The following is a 17,420-nucleotide window of genomic DNA, read 5'->3' on the forward strand; positions in this document are numbered from 1 at the left end:
CTATAATTGTTACCATACTAGGCAAAGCTAAATTCATGGACATTGCTTAAAAGGTTGATTCTGAAAGTTTCCCTTACAATGGAAACTTGGAAATATTCTGTGCTCGGTGATTACAGTGGTAGTATCTTGTATGAGAGAACACAGTCCAGTATTGTGACCTGCCACTACATGCAGCGTTTATTTATATGTGGCCATTTTGATGTACCTACCATTGTATATGACTGTTCCTTTAAAAACATATCCGTAGGACTTCTTAAACATGCCCTCTTAGGGACTGAGGCCTTCTTCTTGGTAATACCCAATCAGAACGATTAACATAATACATAGTTCTTAAGTGTTGGGCTTGATAATGACTTTCCCGCAATTGCTATTTTGGGTCCTTTCTTACTAGCCTGAGGAAATGACAAGATTGAGAAGCATGAACAGACAACTCCAGATAAATGTTGACTGTACACTGAAAGAAGTTGACCTCCTTCAATCTAGAGGTATAGAATTGATTGTTTGGTAAACCATAATTAATAGTGTGGTATTTTAAGTTGCTTAAATAGCAATAATGGTGGTTTTATAGATTTAAGAGATAGTTTTTATCTGTTATAAGATTACAATCCTGGTGAAAAGATTTCCCTCCACCCCATGGTCATGGATCAGATTTGGGGGATCAAAAAATAATTTTACTCTGGCAGTTTCATCATTGAGTTCCTATCACTTAGAGTGACCTGTGTTACTTTGCATTTATCCTTTAGTCATTATATTATGTAATAGTCAACTAAATAAAATATCTGTAAAAACAAGGAGGTGCCAATTCAAAAGACTAAGCTTCTCAGTTTTAGGCTTTTGGGTTCCCTATAGTGGTATGCTACAGTAGAAGCTCTCTTACCTTTCATTTACCCAGCTCACCAAATTAAAGATGGCCTTCGTTTCCTCTGGAAAGAAGACTAACGCCAGAGTTGTTGCACACTTGACCAGTAGGCAGCATTCTGGAATGCCCATCACTATTGTTCCCATTGGTTGAATTGGCTGCTTCCCAGGGGTGGGTTGTGTCCCCAGCACTTTTTATATCACTTACTTTATTTCTGCCATTAGTGTTTCATAATTCGACATGAATTCAGGAGAAAGCTTCTCTTCATGCAAAAAACAAAGGCATTTTTTAATATTCAAAGGCAAATCACTATAAGAGAGGGACTGTGAACTAGAGGTAAAAACAACTGAAAAAAGTTGGGGTCATAAAAATCTAAAAGGAGCTGGGCGTGGTGGTGCAGGCCTGTAATCCCAGCACTCGAGAGGCGGAGACAGGAGGATTATTGTGAGTTCAAGGCCAGCCTGGGCTACAAAGTGAGCGTAAGGCCAGCCTGAACTGCATAGCAAGACCCTATCTCAAAAAGACCAAAAAACAAAAAAAAAATCTAAAAGGATTCTGTACTCAGTGTCCTTTCTTTATTCTAAGGGAAGAAAAAAATTACCAGGAAAGGAAAGCAATTCTTAATATATATTTCCAAGTGATTTTTTTGTTGTGGCTAGTCCTCTAGCATTCCTAGGTATTATGGCTCTTATTACTGAGAGCAAACCAGGTCCTGTTGCCTGTTTTTGTAGATAAAAGTTTTAGAGAAATGAAAGCCAGGTCCATTCGTTTACATGTTGTCTGTAGCTGCTTTTGTGCTTCAAGGGCACAGTTTGCACGCTTGCAGAAGAGATTGTATTACAGGTCCACAAAGTCTAAAATATTTATTATCTGGCCCTCGACAGAGAGTTTGCTGACCCCTGGTTTAGGTCACCATGGGCATGGTTTATGTAAGACAGTATGGAATTTCACTCAAAGAAAAGGTCTCTTAATGTTTTGTTACATTAGCATTAGTGTGTAATTTTTATTCTGAATTTTAATTAGCTCCCTTACTGTTCTTAATTATGATAGCTAAGAGAGCTCCTACAGTATTTTAAGAGTATATAATATAATATCTCAATAATGCAATATCTCATTGCCATATTTAGGCAAGATTAAATAGTAAATGAGGTGAACCCAAAAGATATGTAACTGTCTGAATAATAAATAGAGGGAAATTTGCATATGCATGTCGAGCTATCTAGGCAGGTACCCTTAAAGTTATTTTCAGAAGCTTAGTCACTGTATAGCCTCTTAGTTTTAAGCAGTGAAAGAATTATTATACATAATATGGGGGTTATATAAGTGATTGCTACTATATTACAGAAGATTGCATCAATTTTTTTTTTACTTGTGTGGTCTTTGAAGCAAAATAAGACACACTAATCAAACATTTGATTATGAGATTTATAGTAAGCCTTAAGTGATCTAGAAATTAGAACATCAGCTGCAACTTAAGTAATTGAAGAAATAAGTATGCAGCATCTTAAAATATTAAAAAACCCAGTTAATATATCAAGTGGCATTATGGCTTTTATGAGTGATCATAGGAATTGTTTTCAGAAATTCTCTTAGTAAAACATTTGTAATTGCAAAGAGCTGTGTTTTGAGTCTGTACTGGGCAATGACCTTACAGTGACCTTTTTTTGATAGTGAAGCATTTTATATACAATTTTATAATAAATTATACTTCTCCATACTCCAGGAATCTTTTTATACTGAGTTTCCAACCTAAACTTTTAAGTGAGAAATGAAATCTGAACTTTATTTGGGGGGCAGCATTTAGACTTAGATGAAAAGCAGCTTAATTGTTGGTTTTGGTAGGGAAAATATTTGTTGGGAAGAAAAGTATAGAAATCAAAATACCCAATATCGTTAAACTGTTGGTACTGTATAGCATTCTCTAAAGAAGCACGGACACAGTTAGAAAGCTTAAGTAGAACTGTGTAGAACAAGCAGAATACAGAGGTAAGTTCACAGAAGTGAAGGGAGGACATAAAACTGGCACTGGATCACAACAGACCTCGGCAGAGTCACAGTAGGAGATAGGACTGAAATACAAATACTAGACCAGGGAGTGAACATGAGAGGTGATAATGTGGTAAAACAAATTCTCAGGGACTGTTCTATCTATTCTGGAATTAGAAACATATCTTTTATCATTGGCAAATCTGTAGACATCCTTTAACATGGAATTAAAGAGTCTCCTTTTTCTTGAAAGTAGGAATCCATGAACAACTGATACTTTACATTTATTCAAGTTGCTTAGCTATCTCAAGATATTTAATTTAATTAATCTTTATATATTGGGCTTCTCCCATAGATGAGTTTATAATGGATTAAATTTTAAGGTAAATTAGGAAAGGGAGCTTTCACTGTTTGTCTTCTTTCTTATAGTTTGTTCATTAAATCAAAATAAACAGAAAGAAAACAGGTCAGCTATTCTTTCCTTTTTCTTCATTAACTTTCTCAAATGGCCCACATGCTTAATCCTGCCTAAGGAGACTAGTCTACAATTAGAAATATTCCTTCAGGTAATGCATTGTAGATAAACACAGGTGTAGTTTTCTTGGATTTTTTCTCATAATGATAAAGAAAACACTATTTCATTTGGAGGAGGATTAGTGTAATGTGTTTGAAACCCTGGGAAACATTTTCCTTACATCCTTTATGTATTTTTTTTTGAGAAGGAATCCTAAATGCTTGGTAATTTTTTTATAGGAAACTTTGATCCAAAAGCCATGAATAATTTTTATGACCACATAGAACCTGGCCCAATTGTACCACCGAAACCATCTAAAAAAGGTGAGTAGGGACATGCCACAAACATAAAATTAAATAACAAAATTCTCTGGGGCCTCTAAGTATTTGAAGAAATGTCCATTTGAGATGTTCATTAATATGGTAACTTTGTTTATGTTGATTAAACTAATGTTATGGAGGTGATAAAGAAATGTCTCCAAACTTTTAACTTTTAGAAAACAAGTTGAAACAGTGTATTTATTATATAGTTAACATTATGAGTTTACTCAGCACTGTTACTTAAAATAATAAAAAAAATTTTAAAATTGTTTCTTATAAAACAATGAGAATCTTAAATGTCTGATATTAGAATAGAAAATTAGATATGTGGTGGATTATTTTTCAGGTAACAAAAGAGTGTGTATTCAAAAGATGAACCTAGCAAATTAGATAGGGACTTAGGTCGTTTCTCATCAAAGACAAAAACAAATCTCTCATAACAGGTTTGGCGAATTATTTTCAGATCTTGGTTATGTAGAGGTGATGTAAAGGCATTAAATCTGTTTTCCCTGTTTTTATAGACCAAACTTTAATTTGCATTAATTAATTTCAGTTAAACTGAAATGTTGAGGCACTGAATGTGGGTTAACATTTTCTGCCTCACTCTTATTGATAGCCCATGTTTTATAATTCTCAAGACTCAAGCTTGCATTTCATATTTTAGTCCTTTAAATGCTTTAAGCAGCTCAAGATAGTTTCGTGATGAACACATACTATACAGTGGAGAATGCATTTCTTAAAAAGTCACCCAAGGATGCAACAGTAAAATCTCATCAGGCTTATTTTTAAGTAGAGAATGTATAAATTCTTTCTAAATAACATAACCTGACCTACTTAGGTAAATTCTGGTTGAACAGTTTTCCATGTATATTCAGTAGTGTTTTTATATTTTATTTATGAGTTGTAACCAGGATCTGTTCTATTTATTATTTAATGCTATCATGGATATTTCATCAAATCCACATTTGAAATAGCCAGTGATTTCTAAAAATGGTACAAAGAATCATCTTAATGGATGTGCCAGATTTGGCACTGTGCAGACATATGTAGCTTCACCTAAAAGTCACTAGGTTACACAGAGATAAATATCACTTTACTCTTTGATTTTATAAAGTATGAGTCTTTAAACTTGATTTTGGCTTAGTGTCTGCTAAAGAAGTATCGCTTACTAGAAATGCAGCAGGTGAACTTCATTTCATTGACTCAAACGCTATCATGGAAGGATTATTCTATTTAAGGGAGTGCATTAACAGTTGCTACCCTGGGAACAGAGAACAATATTTATGAGAAATAGTGGATAGTATGTCCTCCATGTGGCATCTCGTTAGCATAAACTCTGAGGTGTGGTTCAAGGGGCCCATACAAAGACACTGGTATTATTTTCAAAGTTTTAGAAAGGAGTTGAGGACGATATCAGACCTCTCTGGGCAAAGCCAGATTGTTTACAGTAGTTAAATTTATGGTTTGATGATAATTTATAAAAGCCTTAAATGTTTATATAAGACAGGAAGATCTAAAATTATTGATCTAAGATAAAAACTAAATACAAGCAAGCAAACATGAGAGAAAAAAGAGAGAGAATACAAATTTCCACAACTAGATACCTGGTCTTCCAAGATTTATATGTAAATATAATAACAATTATAATCCCCATAGGCTTTTTAAAATTAATTGATTCTAAAATGAAAATGCAAAACCACAAACCAGCTTCAGAACTTAGTATAAAGCTATAGTAATCACAGTGTGATACTGGCAGAGGAATAAAGAAATAGATCATTGAAACAAAATAGAGTCCAGCTGCAGATACCCATTCATGCAAACAACCAATAGAGAAAGGAAAATCTTCACCAATTTGGGCTGAAGAACTGGACATTCCTATGGAGAAAAAATTTTTTTATTTACTTAATATCATATGTAAAAATTTGAGTTAGGTTATATACCTAGGTAAAAAACCATAAAGCTTCTAGAAAAACATGGACTAGCTTTGCAACTTAGGTATACATTAAGTTTTTAGGCAGGACAGGGGAAGCAGTAAATTCATCATTTCTGCTCGTCAAGAGACTATTAAGAAAATGAAAAGGTAAGCCACAGACTAGGATAATATATTCACAACATAGGTATCTGGTAAAAACATTGGTATCCAGAATGTATATAAAAAGCAAAAGACTTGACCAGACACTTTACAAAGGAATATGCATGTAATGAAAGACCATTCAAAAAGGAAATTTCTTAAAGTAATAGGATGGCTACTAGGAGCCCAGATAGGTGTGGTTTTCTAGCAGCAGTGTTGCTAATATGCCATTCTGCTGTCTCTGAGATCAACACCTTGTGTTTGAGATGGGAGGGTCCTGTTTGCTATCCTGCTTGGCTAGAATTATGCAAAGCTTACATTAATATTCTGTGATGTAGTCTCATTAATATCAATCTTTAGCTCTCTACAAGTACTTTTTATAAAAGGTCTCTTTTCCCTGGCTCATTTAATTCAAATAAAATTTGCCAAAGCCATTATTATATAGTACCTCAGAATTAGTTATAATAGGTCCAGCTACTTTAAAATACATATTGTTTAGTATCTACATTGATTAGATAGATGGATGCTTGATTCTATAGAGCAAAGACACAACACCTTATCCCAAATAGTTTGTTCTCTACATGTATGCAATTTTAATAAAAAACAAACTAGAAAACCATCTAAAACATAAATTCTATTTAAATAATAGATTTCTATTTTTAAAATTTAGTTGAACTTTAATTTTCTAATATGTATTGGTTAAAATATAAAATGGTACTGTTATTTAATGAATTGATTCTCACCTCCACCATTTTCTGTGAAAATTTTTAAACAGTATAACCTGCTTAAATTTTATAATTTGGGAAGAAGCCATTTCATCACAGATTTATAAAAAGCTACTCAGTTGTATGAAGTCAAATTTATTTTGTTAAGTACTTGCATATTCTCATTTTGTTTTTTAAACTAATTGGACTTTTCTAAAAGTACACTATCAACATCAAGACAAACCAGTAAAATGCTAACTGGTAGAACTGGTTTATTTGTTTGAATGCCTTATAGTATAGATGTATACTAGAAATCTAAAAATCTAGGTCTATGTGAAGTGTAAGAATTAGAGAATGACAGAAAAAAACAAGAAAAGAGAAAACTTTGGATTGGACTTTGCAGTTAAGCAATTTGTGTGTGTGTGTGTGTGTGTGTGTGTGTTCGCGCACGTGCACGCACTTGCATGCTCTCCTCAGGTAACTTGGCAAATCTCCCTCCTCCCTCTTTGGAAACTCACATGGTGACAAGAGCAGTGACCTTGTTGTCCTATGACCTGTTTCCTGGTCTTCTTGGCCACCTGACCCTGTTCAGATCTACTCTGTACCACAGAGGTGGAGGCAGTAGGTTCAAATACTTGTATCTGTGGATTTAAAAGGATTTTGTTGAGTCAGTGAGATGAAGCTATGTGGTGCCGTGGAAGTACTTTACAAATCAAAGAAAGAGAACTTTTCCTTATTCTTTGGAGCATAGAAAGAGCATATTCTTTGCCCTTGTTTGCTCTGATAATGGATTGTTTAAGTGTCTAAGCTGCCTTGCTTCCAGTTGTGGAGTGGGGATTTCTAAAAGTGGGTTGTACTGTGGGATCTCATATGAGTTTAGAACTGATCAGCAAGTGCAAGGTCTTTTAAAAGACGATCTTATTTGGCGCTTAAGGGCAAATAATATGGAGTCTGCCATTGTTCACTTAATATAAAATGTTGCTTGGTAATAACCTGTAAATTCATAAAAACGATATTTTAGCATAATATGGAGATGCCTACAGTTCTTGTCCATGTTGCAAAGTGTCTGCCAGGCTTTGGCACATAGATAATTGGAATTTATGAAATGATTTGGAAGCACTTGTCAGGAATAGTATTATTTTGAATTGGTTCTGACTTTTCAAGTGCTATTATTTTTCCTTTTAATTATAAAATTTGTAGTTGTATTTTATCACTATTTGTAGTAGTTATCCTTTTTTTACCCTGCAATTTTCTTTTAGCTGTTGCTTAATCAGAGAACCACTGAAATGTAACCTCCCAAATTTTGCTTTCACATTGACATTAATTGCTATCACTGAGTTTATACCCTTGTTCCCCTGAAAAGTGGGAATCTGGGGAAAAGCAGGGCATTTGTTCCAAGTAATTGAAGAGGATGGAAAAAGTTGAAAGAACCCCTGCTCTGCATATGTTGTAAACGCAGCATTAAATGTACCACTTGCCCTCACAGGGGACCTAAAGTACATGAAGTAATGAGAAAAGTAAGTGCACTCAGCCGTGTGGCTTACGTGAGCTGTCCTTGTGAACCTGTTCCATCTTGCTGAAGAATGACTTGGTCCCTTCTTACCGGCTTTGCTTCTTCTTATGCAGACTCCTCAGACCCCTGCACAATTGAGAGAAAAGCCCGAAGAATTAGCGTGACCTCCAAAGTACAGGCAGATGTCCATGACACCCAGGCAGCAGCTGCAGATGGTTTGTACTTGTGTGTCCAGAGATCATGCAGAATGTCCAAAAGTACATGTTAACCTATGTAGAGTTATCAGACCTTGATTTTTTTATTTTCAAAAATTACTCTCTATACTATCCAATGAAATGTAATGTAAGCCACATAAATGACTCAGAATAGTCTATAACCACACCAAAAAGAAAGGTGAAATTATTTCTGCTGGATAGTGAGATAGTTAGTAATCCTTATTCTATACAAAGTTTTCTAAATTTGTTGCATATTTTATTCATGTATAGTGCATCTCTCTTTGGACTAACCACATTTATTTCAAATACTCAATAGCTACCAAAATTGATAGATAAGCTCTAAGGAAACTGTGTTAAAAGTAAGACCAAATAAATACTTTTAAAATGATTTAGAAGCTCTGAATTTTATAAACTTCTCACTGAAGTTTTATCCTGCAACTTGAACTTTATCCTGACATTCAGTTTCAGTGTAGTTTCTAAAACTATGTATTTGAGTTTCTGCAAGTATTCTACTGATTTTTTTTCATTTTCATTCGTACGTGTTTGCAGTATGCCATGATAACATCCGCCTGGGGAGTTCGTACATGCTCATAACACATCTTCATTCTTTTTCATTCCTGCTCCTTCCAACTCTTGGACGCCTCCCCATTTGTTAAAGTGCTATTTCCAGTTTTTTCCCTCTGTTCTTTTTTTCCATTCCCTTTCCCTTCCTCTATCCCATGTTCCCCTTCCCATTTGAAACAGGGCTCCCAGCTTCTCATTATTTATTTTGTTCTGCATTCATATTTTGAGTTTCACATATAAGAGAAAACATGCAACATTTAAGCTTGTGCGTCTGATTTATCTCATGTAATGTTATGGTCCCAAAGTGCATCCATTTACCCACAGATGTCTCAAGTTTATCCTTTATTGTCGAGTAATACTTCATTGTATATAAATACTACATTTTCTTTATCTATTCTTAAAGAATATTGTAAAACTAGTTCAAAAGATCCCATCCTAAGAACGAACGTATGAACAAGATATACTTTACATGGTTAAAAAAAAACAAACCCTTCCTCCTTTAGCATATTTACCATTGGGGGTGGGGAATGGAATGTTTCATTTATCTTGAAACTACTGTAGAAAAACTTAAATGTTTAAAATACTGAGTTACATACTTGTAAGCAAATTGTCTTCTGTATGATACAGACAGTATTGATTAAACTAAGTTTATTTGTGATGTTAATGAGGCATTTTCATTTTCATGGAAAATTTAGACTATTAAAATCCATTTAAAAATAATATGAAATATTATTTTAAGTTTCTTTTTAAATGTACCATAAAAAAGAAAAGGCTGCATACCTGTTAATCAGATGTGAATACACGTCTTAAAATAATGCTTCTTCATGATGAAATGAGGAGTATCTTTTTTAGGACGAAAACTAATTCTAATCTTAAAGGTCTTTTTTTAAAAAATGTTTTGGTAAGTTGCATCAGAATGACTTATTATTCCAAATCAAATTGTTATGGTATTAAACCAGTAAGAGTCCCAAGATATCCTGAGTTAGTTACGTTTATGAAAAAATAGTACTTTAGAAACCATTTTCATTGTAAGTGTATGCATCGCTATAATCTAAAGTTGATACCTAGCTACATTTAGAATTAACATATAAAGACAGATGGTAATCGCTAAGAGTTTACTATCTTCTCTTCCTCTGTAGTAAATATTACTTCATGAAATAAAAAGGTTTTTGTATGTATCTTTTTAAATTCTGGAATCCAATATAAGGTTGCTGACCAGCCATAGACATTTTTCAAACTATCCTTTTCTATCTTAGAAAAGGATAAAATTGAATTTTGGGAGCCTATTTATTCAAAACCAACAGTAATAATGTGTAATTTTTAAAGCCATTAGGTTTTTGGGCATATTGTTCTTTTAAAAGACAAAGGCTGCTATATGAGAGAGGACCTTTCCTGGAAATGGCATAGTAAACATTTTTCCCATAACAGAACACTTCAACAATGTGCTTTTTCTTCTTCCATGCAAGATGAAAAAGAACACTGTACTAAATCTACATGTTTTGCAGTCATAAGGCAAGAGACATAGGTGGGTGATCATAGCAGCTGAACGTGGCAGTCAAAACAAGCCCACCTCCTCTTTATAGCCATAGGAATATGCTAAAAGAACCCGATAATTTTCCGTCATCTTGTACAGCTAAGATCACCTGTCTGCTTATCAGGCAGTAAAGGTAAAGTTCAGGGTCTAAACCTCAGTTCTCTTTACCTGTTAGGAAATGTTTATACCAGCCATTTGTCGTGGAGAACAAACCGACAAACCAGAAGGAGTCAGCTAGTTTTCAGTAGAAGATAAGCTTGGCCCCAAACAGTATCTGACAAAGCTTCCCCACGTCTGTTTCTTTCATCTATTTAGAAAGATTGCTTACCTTAGATGTTAATCTTATTTCCAATTCCTAGTGAGGTTTCCAGTATTCTATAGGTGGATGTGCTCAGCCTCCTGACCCTGCCCAGGTTCCATCTGTAGATCTTTTAGACCCCATTCTCAACAGGGACCATTTCTGTTTTTTTGTTTGTTTTTTTTTTTTCCGGTACCAGGAATCGAACTCACAACATTGCCCTTGCCAGGCAAACGCTGTGCCACTGAGCTAAATCCCCAGCCCCAACAGGGACCATTTCTAAAAGGAAGGATTTACAAATTAACTCTAGGAAAAGAGCATTTTTGTGCACAAGGTCAGAGAGAATGAGGACTGAAAAGGAATACAGCTTTTAGTGTGTGTGTGTTTGTTTTCTAAATCTTGGAAATCAACATAAGGTTGCTAGCCAGCTGCAGACATTTTTCAAAATGAATAAATGAAGAATATTTTATGTCTATAAGATAGAAAGGAATCAGAATAAAAGATAGTGTTTTGTAGTTGAATGAATTTCAGCTTTATGAAAGCTGTATAGGGTATCATTCTCTTATCACTATTCTGGGGAAAACTTTGTTATGAACCATCCCTGCCGTTTATAAACTATTAGTATAAAACATGCATATTGTTGGAGTTTAAAGTCTCAAGGAAAAAGGTACACAGTTTATTGAGTTGTTGCCTATGGTATGGATGGGACTATAGAGATAAAGCGTTAAGGTAGAATAGACTGAAGTCACAGGGAAAACTTGAGATAGAATTGACGGGCTATAAAACTGTCTTTCATTTGGCTGGAATAAAACTTAACTATCCACCATCTATTGGGAATGAACTAGGAAGGCAGTCTATTCTGGACTTCTAGCCATCTTCTTTTTTTTTTTTGGTTTTTCTCCGGTACCGGGAACCGAACTCATGACCTTGCGCTTGCTAGGCAGGCGCTTTGCCACTGAGCTAAATCCCCAGCCCCTCTAGCCATCTTCTTATAGAAAAAAAAAACCTCTTGAAAACACACCTTTTTATGCTTTTCCAACAGGTATGTTTACTAATTGGCTCACACACTAGATAAGGCAGGCAATTACTCCACTTGCCTTTTTGGGTAGTTTTTTCAGTTTGGATTATACTTCGAAAATTTTTCAACCATTTTCCCCTCCTCTTTCCTTTAATTCTCACTCCCTGCAGAGCATCTATCCAGCTCCAAACCGAGTCCTCGGACACAGTCCCGAGATGAAGACTATGAAGGGGCTCCATGGAATTGTGACAGTTGCACCTTTCTCAACCACCCAGCACTGAATCGCTGTGAACAGTGTGAGATGCCGCGGTACACTTGAGCTCAGAAGAGCTGGCACCGGGTTGAAAGTGAAACTTGGAGCACCCGCCAGAAGACAAGGAAACCTCGGGAATCTCTTCATCTGCCCAGCCTTTTCATTTCTGATTCCCTGGGGGGCGGAGGAGGAGGAATGGCACCGTGGCCACTGTGCTCACAAAAGGAAAAATGGGGAGGTCTTTATTTTTTCCTTTAGCTCATTGCAGAGTGAGAGGTAGAAAGGGATACTTGAAACCGGGAAAGGCCTCTCTCCTGAAAGAATGTACACAGAGAAGTCAAGAGCTCTTCTGTGGAATCCCAGTCATTACAGTTACTGCTGAGTGGCCCTTATTTTTCAAAGTTGAACTTTGAATCATGGTATGAAATGTTACAGTTTATGCAGGCAAACTGTGAATTCCAGAGCAGACTTATCGGATTACATCTGTCTGGGAAACCAAGGCTCCCTGTGCTTCTTTCCTGCTGCTTCCTATGAAGAGAAGGGTGGGAAAAAGCACCCAAAATACATTTTTTGGCAGAATAATAAGGGTATTTGTAATTGCTGCTTTTTTTCAGGGGTAGTTTCAAACACACATATGCACAGATATTTTAAAATGTGATTTGTAGCAGTCAGGAATGAGGCAGATCATGCCCTTTGTTGGAAGGTACAATCAGAGGCAGTAAGATCCCTTTGGTTTGTACAGTGATTCATCAACCTGTATCAACACTGGTAACTAAGACCTAATTATGCCACATAAGAAATACATTTTTAAGTTACTATAGGCTTTTATTAGGCCTTTGCCTTTAAAAGTTACCCTTACAAAATACGATTTTATAAATGACATTCTCATAAAACTGCGCTTTGCCGATAGCACAGTGAGTGTATGCCAAATGCAAGTCCATTCCAGAATTCATTTGGAAATCTTCAGCTCAGCTGTGGTTCTTAAGAAATACTTGTAGTCCATCAGGCCTTCCCCTCCCCCTTTTAATTTTGTGATGAATTCATGATGTTTACAGCACAGATAATACGTTGTGCCATAATTCTAATTTAGCTGAAAAAAATATTAACTGTTCAATAAAGATTTATTTGCACATGTTTATAAAAACGGGAAAAAGTAGTTGGCCAATATCATAAAGTTGTGCACTGCATTATTTGGGGAGCAAGAGAAGGCTAGTCAAGAAACAGTACTGGGCTGGGGCTGTACCCCAGTCGTAGAGTGCTTGCCTAGCATGCACGAAGCTAGGTTTGCTCTTCAGTCCCCCTCCCCACATACATAAGAAACATGAGTACGGAGAAGTTTGAAACATTTTAAATTTAATGAAGCTGTTCTCAGAAATCATATTTGTTCCTGCAGTTCAGGTAATATTAAAGCACTATGAAACAGAACTTAGTGTGATTCACCAGGGTGCATCACTGAAAAATGAGTAACATTCAAATAAGCGTAGTTCAGCATTGGATTTTGGGAACCCCTCCCATTTTGGTGAGGATGAACAGTAGTAAAGTTGGTAGGTTTTCCCATCCCAAAGGTTTTGCCTGAGGTTATAACCTTAGGAATACCAGGTGTCCGTCCTGCATACACATACACTCTGTGCTGTCATTGTATTCTAATTTAGCGGTAAAATCTGACAGACCTGGAAAAACAAGCTGCACTTAATAGCATAATGAAACCAAAGGCATAACTCATCAAAGTTTTCCATCAAAATCATAACTTCACACACTGCCTACAGCTTTCAAAACATTTTTTCATATATGGAATAACTCCCCAAAATATAGTCACTTGTTTCCCAAGGTAAGCATGGTTATGTAATTACACTGATAAAACATCTTTTAATACAATAACTGGCAAAACTGTGAAAATAATGGTGAGAAAGCAGATGGGTGTAAAAGCACGAACAGTGATCTTTAAAGGATTTTGTAACACTGGTTTCTGTCAGTCTCTAATAACCCAGTCTATTAGTCCTACTGTTCTGTAAAATGCCTTTGCCTTCGTGTGGTTTCATATCTTGTTAGTGATGGTCAGCATCACTTGGTGTTAAGAAACAGTTCAAGGGAAAAATATATACATACATATATATACTGCTTGGTGTTCTAGCTAAAAAGGTTTACCAGTATTCATAGTGATACGCCGAAGTGGTGGCAGTTAACTTGGCAGTTGTCAGTTGAAAATGAAAGTAGCATGTCTGAAAACAGTCTGATGCAGTGCTTTATTAAAACCATGTAGATGACTTTAAAACTTGCATGAAAATACACCAAGGTTAATAAACTGTTATCATACAGTAGATGCATGGTTTCAGTCCTTTGATGAGATATCCAGTCAATCATTGCTTTCACCTGCCAGGAAGAGTGAGGAAACAGTCTGTTTGCTAGGTATGGAGGGTGGAGTTTGAAACATCAAAGATAGACTTTAAGGAAGCTTTGTACACATTAATTTTCAATTGTGCACAAGTTTCACATTCCAACATAGGCTATATCCAGTTTTGAAAAGTGAGCAAAAAATAATTTGACACTGATAAATTTGATACATTTAACTGTGTCCCATATAGACTGCTTCTTGCTTATGACCAGTTTTAGTAAGAATTCACCCAACTTTCAAGGTGACTTTTTAAAAGGATCTCCTGGTTAGTTTGGTGTGCGTAAACAATTGGCATATGTGTGAGGGTATAATGGGGTGACGCCTGGCTGCTAGGGTGCCTGTGTTTTCAGTTAGCTGGTGCACTCCTTGATTGTTGTAAGAGGCTTGTTTTCTTAAAATATGTCTGGTTTGATGTACCTGTAACATACAGACCTGACTATACGTTTTACATTACATTATTTCACTTTATTGTAAACTGGGTTTTTACAGAGCATGTTTGCCATTTTGTGTAAGTACATTGCCCCTTAAATTTTGGCGTTCTTTAAAAGTTTAAAGTGGTAACAGAGGAGCCAGAAGTTTTCTAAGCATTGTAAAATGTATTGAATTAATATTGATCTAGCTTGGGAGAGAGTAGAGGCAGGGGGTTTTAAAGAAACAAATGCATTGTAAAAAATGTAGTTTTAGAACAGATTAATGATGGTGGGGAAAGTGTTGCTAATTTGTTTATTTCCCTGGAAGACATGGGAAGTGTGGTAAGCAGTTTAATTTTTAAGGAGCTGGTCTCAATTTTAGTACTTTTTAATTCTAAAAAAAAATCAATGTTTCCTTAAATTTTGTCATTGCTTTGTCACAATTATTTAGGGTTCATATCCTTCCTGTGGCAACTCAATTTTATATAGTATTTTAAAAGGTAATTGTAATGTCTTTCTGACAGTATAAACAAAAAGCAAGAATATAAAGCATAGAAGAATTGTCCTTTAAAAACATCCATGATGTATCCTGGAATGTGAAGATGTCCCTTTATTGTTAAAAATTGAATTATTTTAATATTGTACCATTGTTAGACCTTAAATAAGTCTTTGTTACAGTGTGTTTGTATATCTGTAGAGAAAGGAAAACAATGGAAATGTTACTTTAAAAAAATCAGAATAAATTGGGCACTGTCTGTGTTGCACCACTACTGTATCTTTTTGAAAGAATTAACAGTATTTTCCTATTGTGAAAGTTAATTCTGATGATGTTTTCACATTCACCAGACATTTTTTTCTGTATTATTTGCATCCCCAAATATTTAATACAAGTAGATTTTGCATGGCTTGGGCATTCAGAGATTAATAGAATGACAACTCAGTTTTAATTTCTAAAGCCATGAAAGGTTGCTTTGAGACTGAACAATTCTGAATTTTTATTTATAATGACAACCAATGTCCATGTTTCTCTCCCTGCTGTAAAAGAATTGATCAGTTTCTTCATTAAAGCAGTAAGAACTTATTAAATCATGTAAATATCATGTGTCTTTTAGATTTCTGTGTATGCTGTGAATGACATTATTTTGAGATGAAATTGTACAAAGGCATTTGAAAGGCTATGCATGCATCGTACCTCCGAACAATACATATTCAGAAAGTCAAAGATTCCTGCAAAATAAATTAATAAACTAAAAGCAATCACATTTTGTATCTCTTCTGTGTAGTTAGAAGTAATTTATAGTATCAAACTGATTCTAGTCCCAAATATATTTTTGGATTCACAACTTTTGCTTTATTAGAACATGTAGTGATGTTAGCTTTTTAAAAAATGTACCTTACTGTGACTTAAAAATTTGATATAAGTTCTATATGGAAGTTGCAATATGTACATTTTTCATTCCACTTAATATTTACAAATGAATAATTTTTTTAAAAAAAATCTGTTACTGATTTTTCAAAGGCAAACTCCTTGAGGCCCTGATACTCATCTTGCCTAGGATTTGCAGAAATCTTCCCCACTTCTACACAGAAATCACCATAGATACATTATACTAGGTGACCTGTTCTGTAATTAAATACATTTAAATCATTTCTACTCATTTTAACATAGAAAAAAATGGAAACATAGAAGTACAGAAAAATGGTATAATTATGTCTCCTGTACTTAAGCAAGCATTCTTATCAATACTTACCTGTTTTAGCAGCCCTTTCTGCTTTCTGAACTATTTTGAGATAAATTCCAGACATAAAAACTCATTTATAAATATCCTCTTAAGATAAGCACTTTGTACTCATTACACCTTACAAAATTACTCCTTTTTAAACATTGACTATCCAGTGTTAAATTTCTCCAATGAATCTCACAGACTCTAAGCTTTTTCAAATCAGAAAATGGGGTTCTAACTAGAACACATGCAATACATTATATCTCAAGTCTGTATATATACACATTTCTCCCTATCAGGAACCCAATCATTTATTAACTGTCTTCATAAGGAAACAGCAGTGATTAGTTACCCACAACCACCTCTTACACTGAAATGTGTAGAAAGAACAAAGATAAAATTAGGAGTAGTATGTGAAATAGTTTTCTTACCACACTTCTATCCCTGAGCTACATCCCCCAGCCTGTGGGTGAGTTTGTTATTTTCAAGTTTCAGATTTTCAGCAGTTGGAATCACTCACCTGTCCTTTTGAATATTGGTAGGTGTGCTTTTGACAACATTTTCATGACAGGATGATAATTATAGTGTGGGAGCGGTCAAGTAGTGAAGCCTAGTTTCCCAGTCTTTTGCATTGTGGATTGGGTACAAAGCCGAAGTTAGTACATTTGATATTTTGCTTTCTTTTGACTTTTGTGATTACAAGGCAGTTTTAAGAATTTTGTTACCTTGATCAAGAATTACCAATAATAGCTATTTCTAAATTCCAGTGCCCAAATTTGCTTTCTTTTAAATCATGAATTCAGTATAGTAAGTCTCTGGCTTACAAACATTCAAATTGTGAATTTTCCCGATAATGACAGACCTCACATTACAAACATTTGTAGATGCAAACAAATCTCAGAAGTCGCTCACGTGATTGCTGGACATTGTCACAGTTGTGCTTCTGTGAGCCTACTGTAATGTGCAGTAGTGTACTGTAGCACAGTGCTCAATCAGCCCAGAATGTTCAGAAGCAAGAGGAAAAGCAGTGGTGATGTAGAGGGGA

General features: G+C 35.1%; 1 protein-coding gene across 9 annotated transcripts in view; it reads left to right on the forward strand.

The window, feature by feature from the left end:
* The window catches only part of Tab3 (TGF-beta activated kinase 1/MAP3K7 binding protein 3), a 65,150-nt gene extending 49,242 nt beyond the window's left edge, over positions 1-15,908 (forward strand). For 7 of the 9 annotated variants that reach the window (XM_013507713.1, XM_013507712.1, XM_005410493.2 and 4 more), the window contains 4 exons: positions 392-485; positions 3,599-3,682; positions 8,081-8,182; positions 11,767-15,908. In XM_013507713.1, the coding sequence (XP_013363167.1) occupies positions 392-485; positions 3,599-3,682; positions 8,081-8,182; positions 11,767-11,915 (429 nt within the window). In that variant the 3' untranslated portion in view covers positions 11,916-15,908. The remainder of the gene's footprint in view (positions 1-391; positions 486-3,598; positions 3,683-8,080; positions 8,183-11,766) is intronic. The other 2 variants (XM_005410496.2, XM_013507714.1) reach the window with 2 other exon arrangements.
* The last annotated feature ends 1,512 nt before the right edge of the window (positions 15,909-17,420 follow it).

The sequence above is a fragment of the Chinchilla lanigera genome, unplaced genomic scaffold, assembly GCF_000276665.1.
Source record: "Chinchilla lanigera isolate Chin_1 unplaced genomic scaffold, ChiLan1.0 scaffold00134, whole genome shotgun sequence".
In the NCBI taxonomy this organism is placed as follows: Eukaryota; Metazoa; Chordata; class Mammalia; order Rodentia; family Chinchillidae; genus Chinchilla; species Chinchilla lanigera.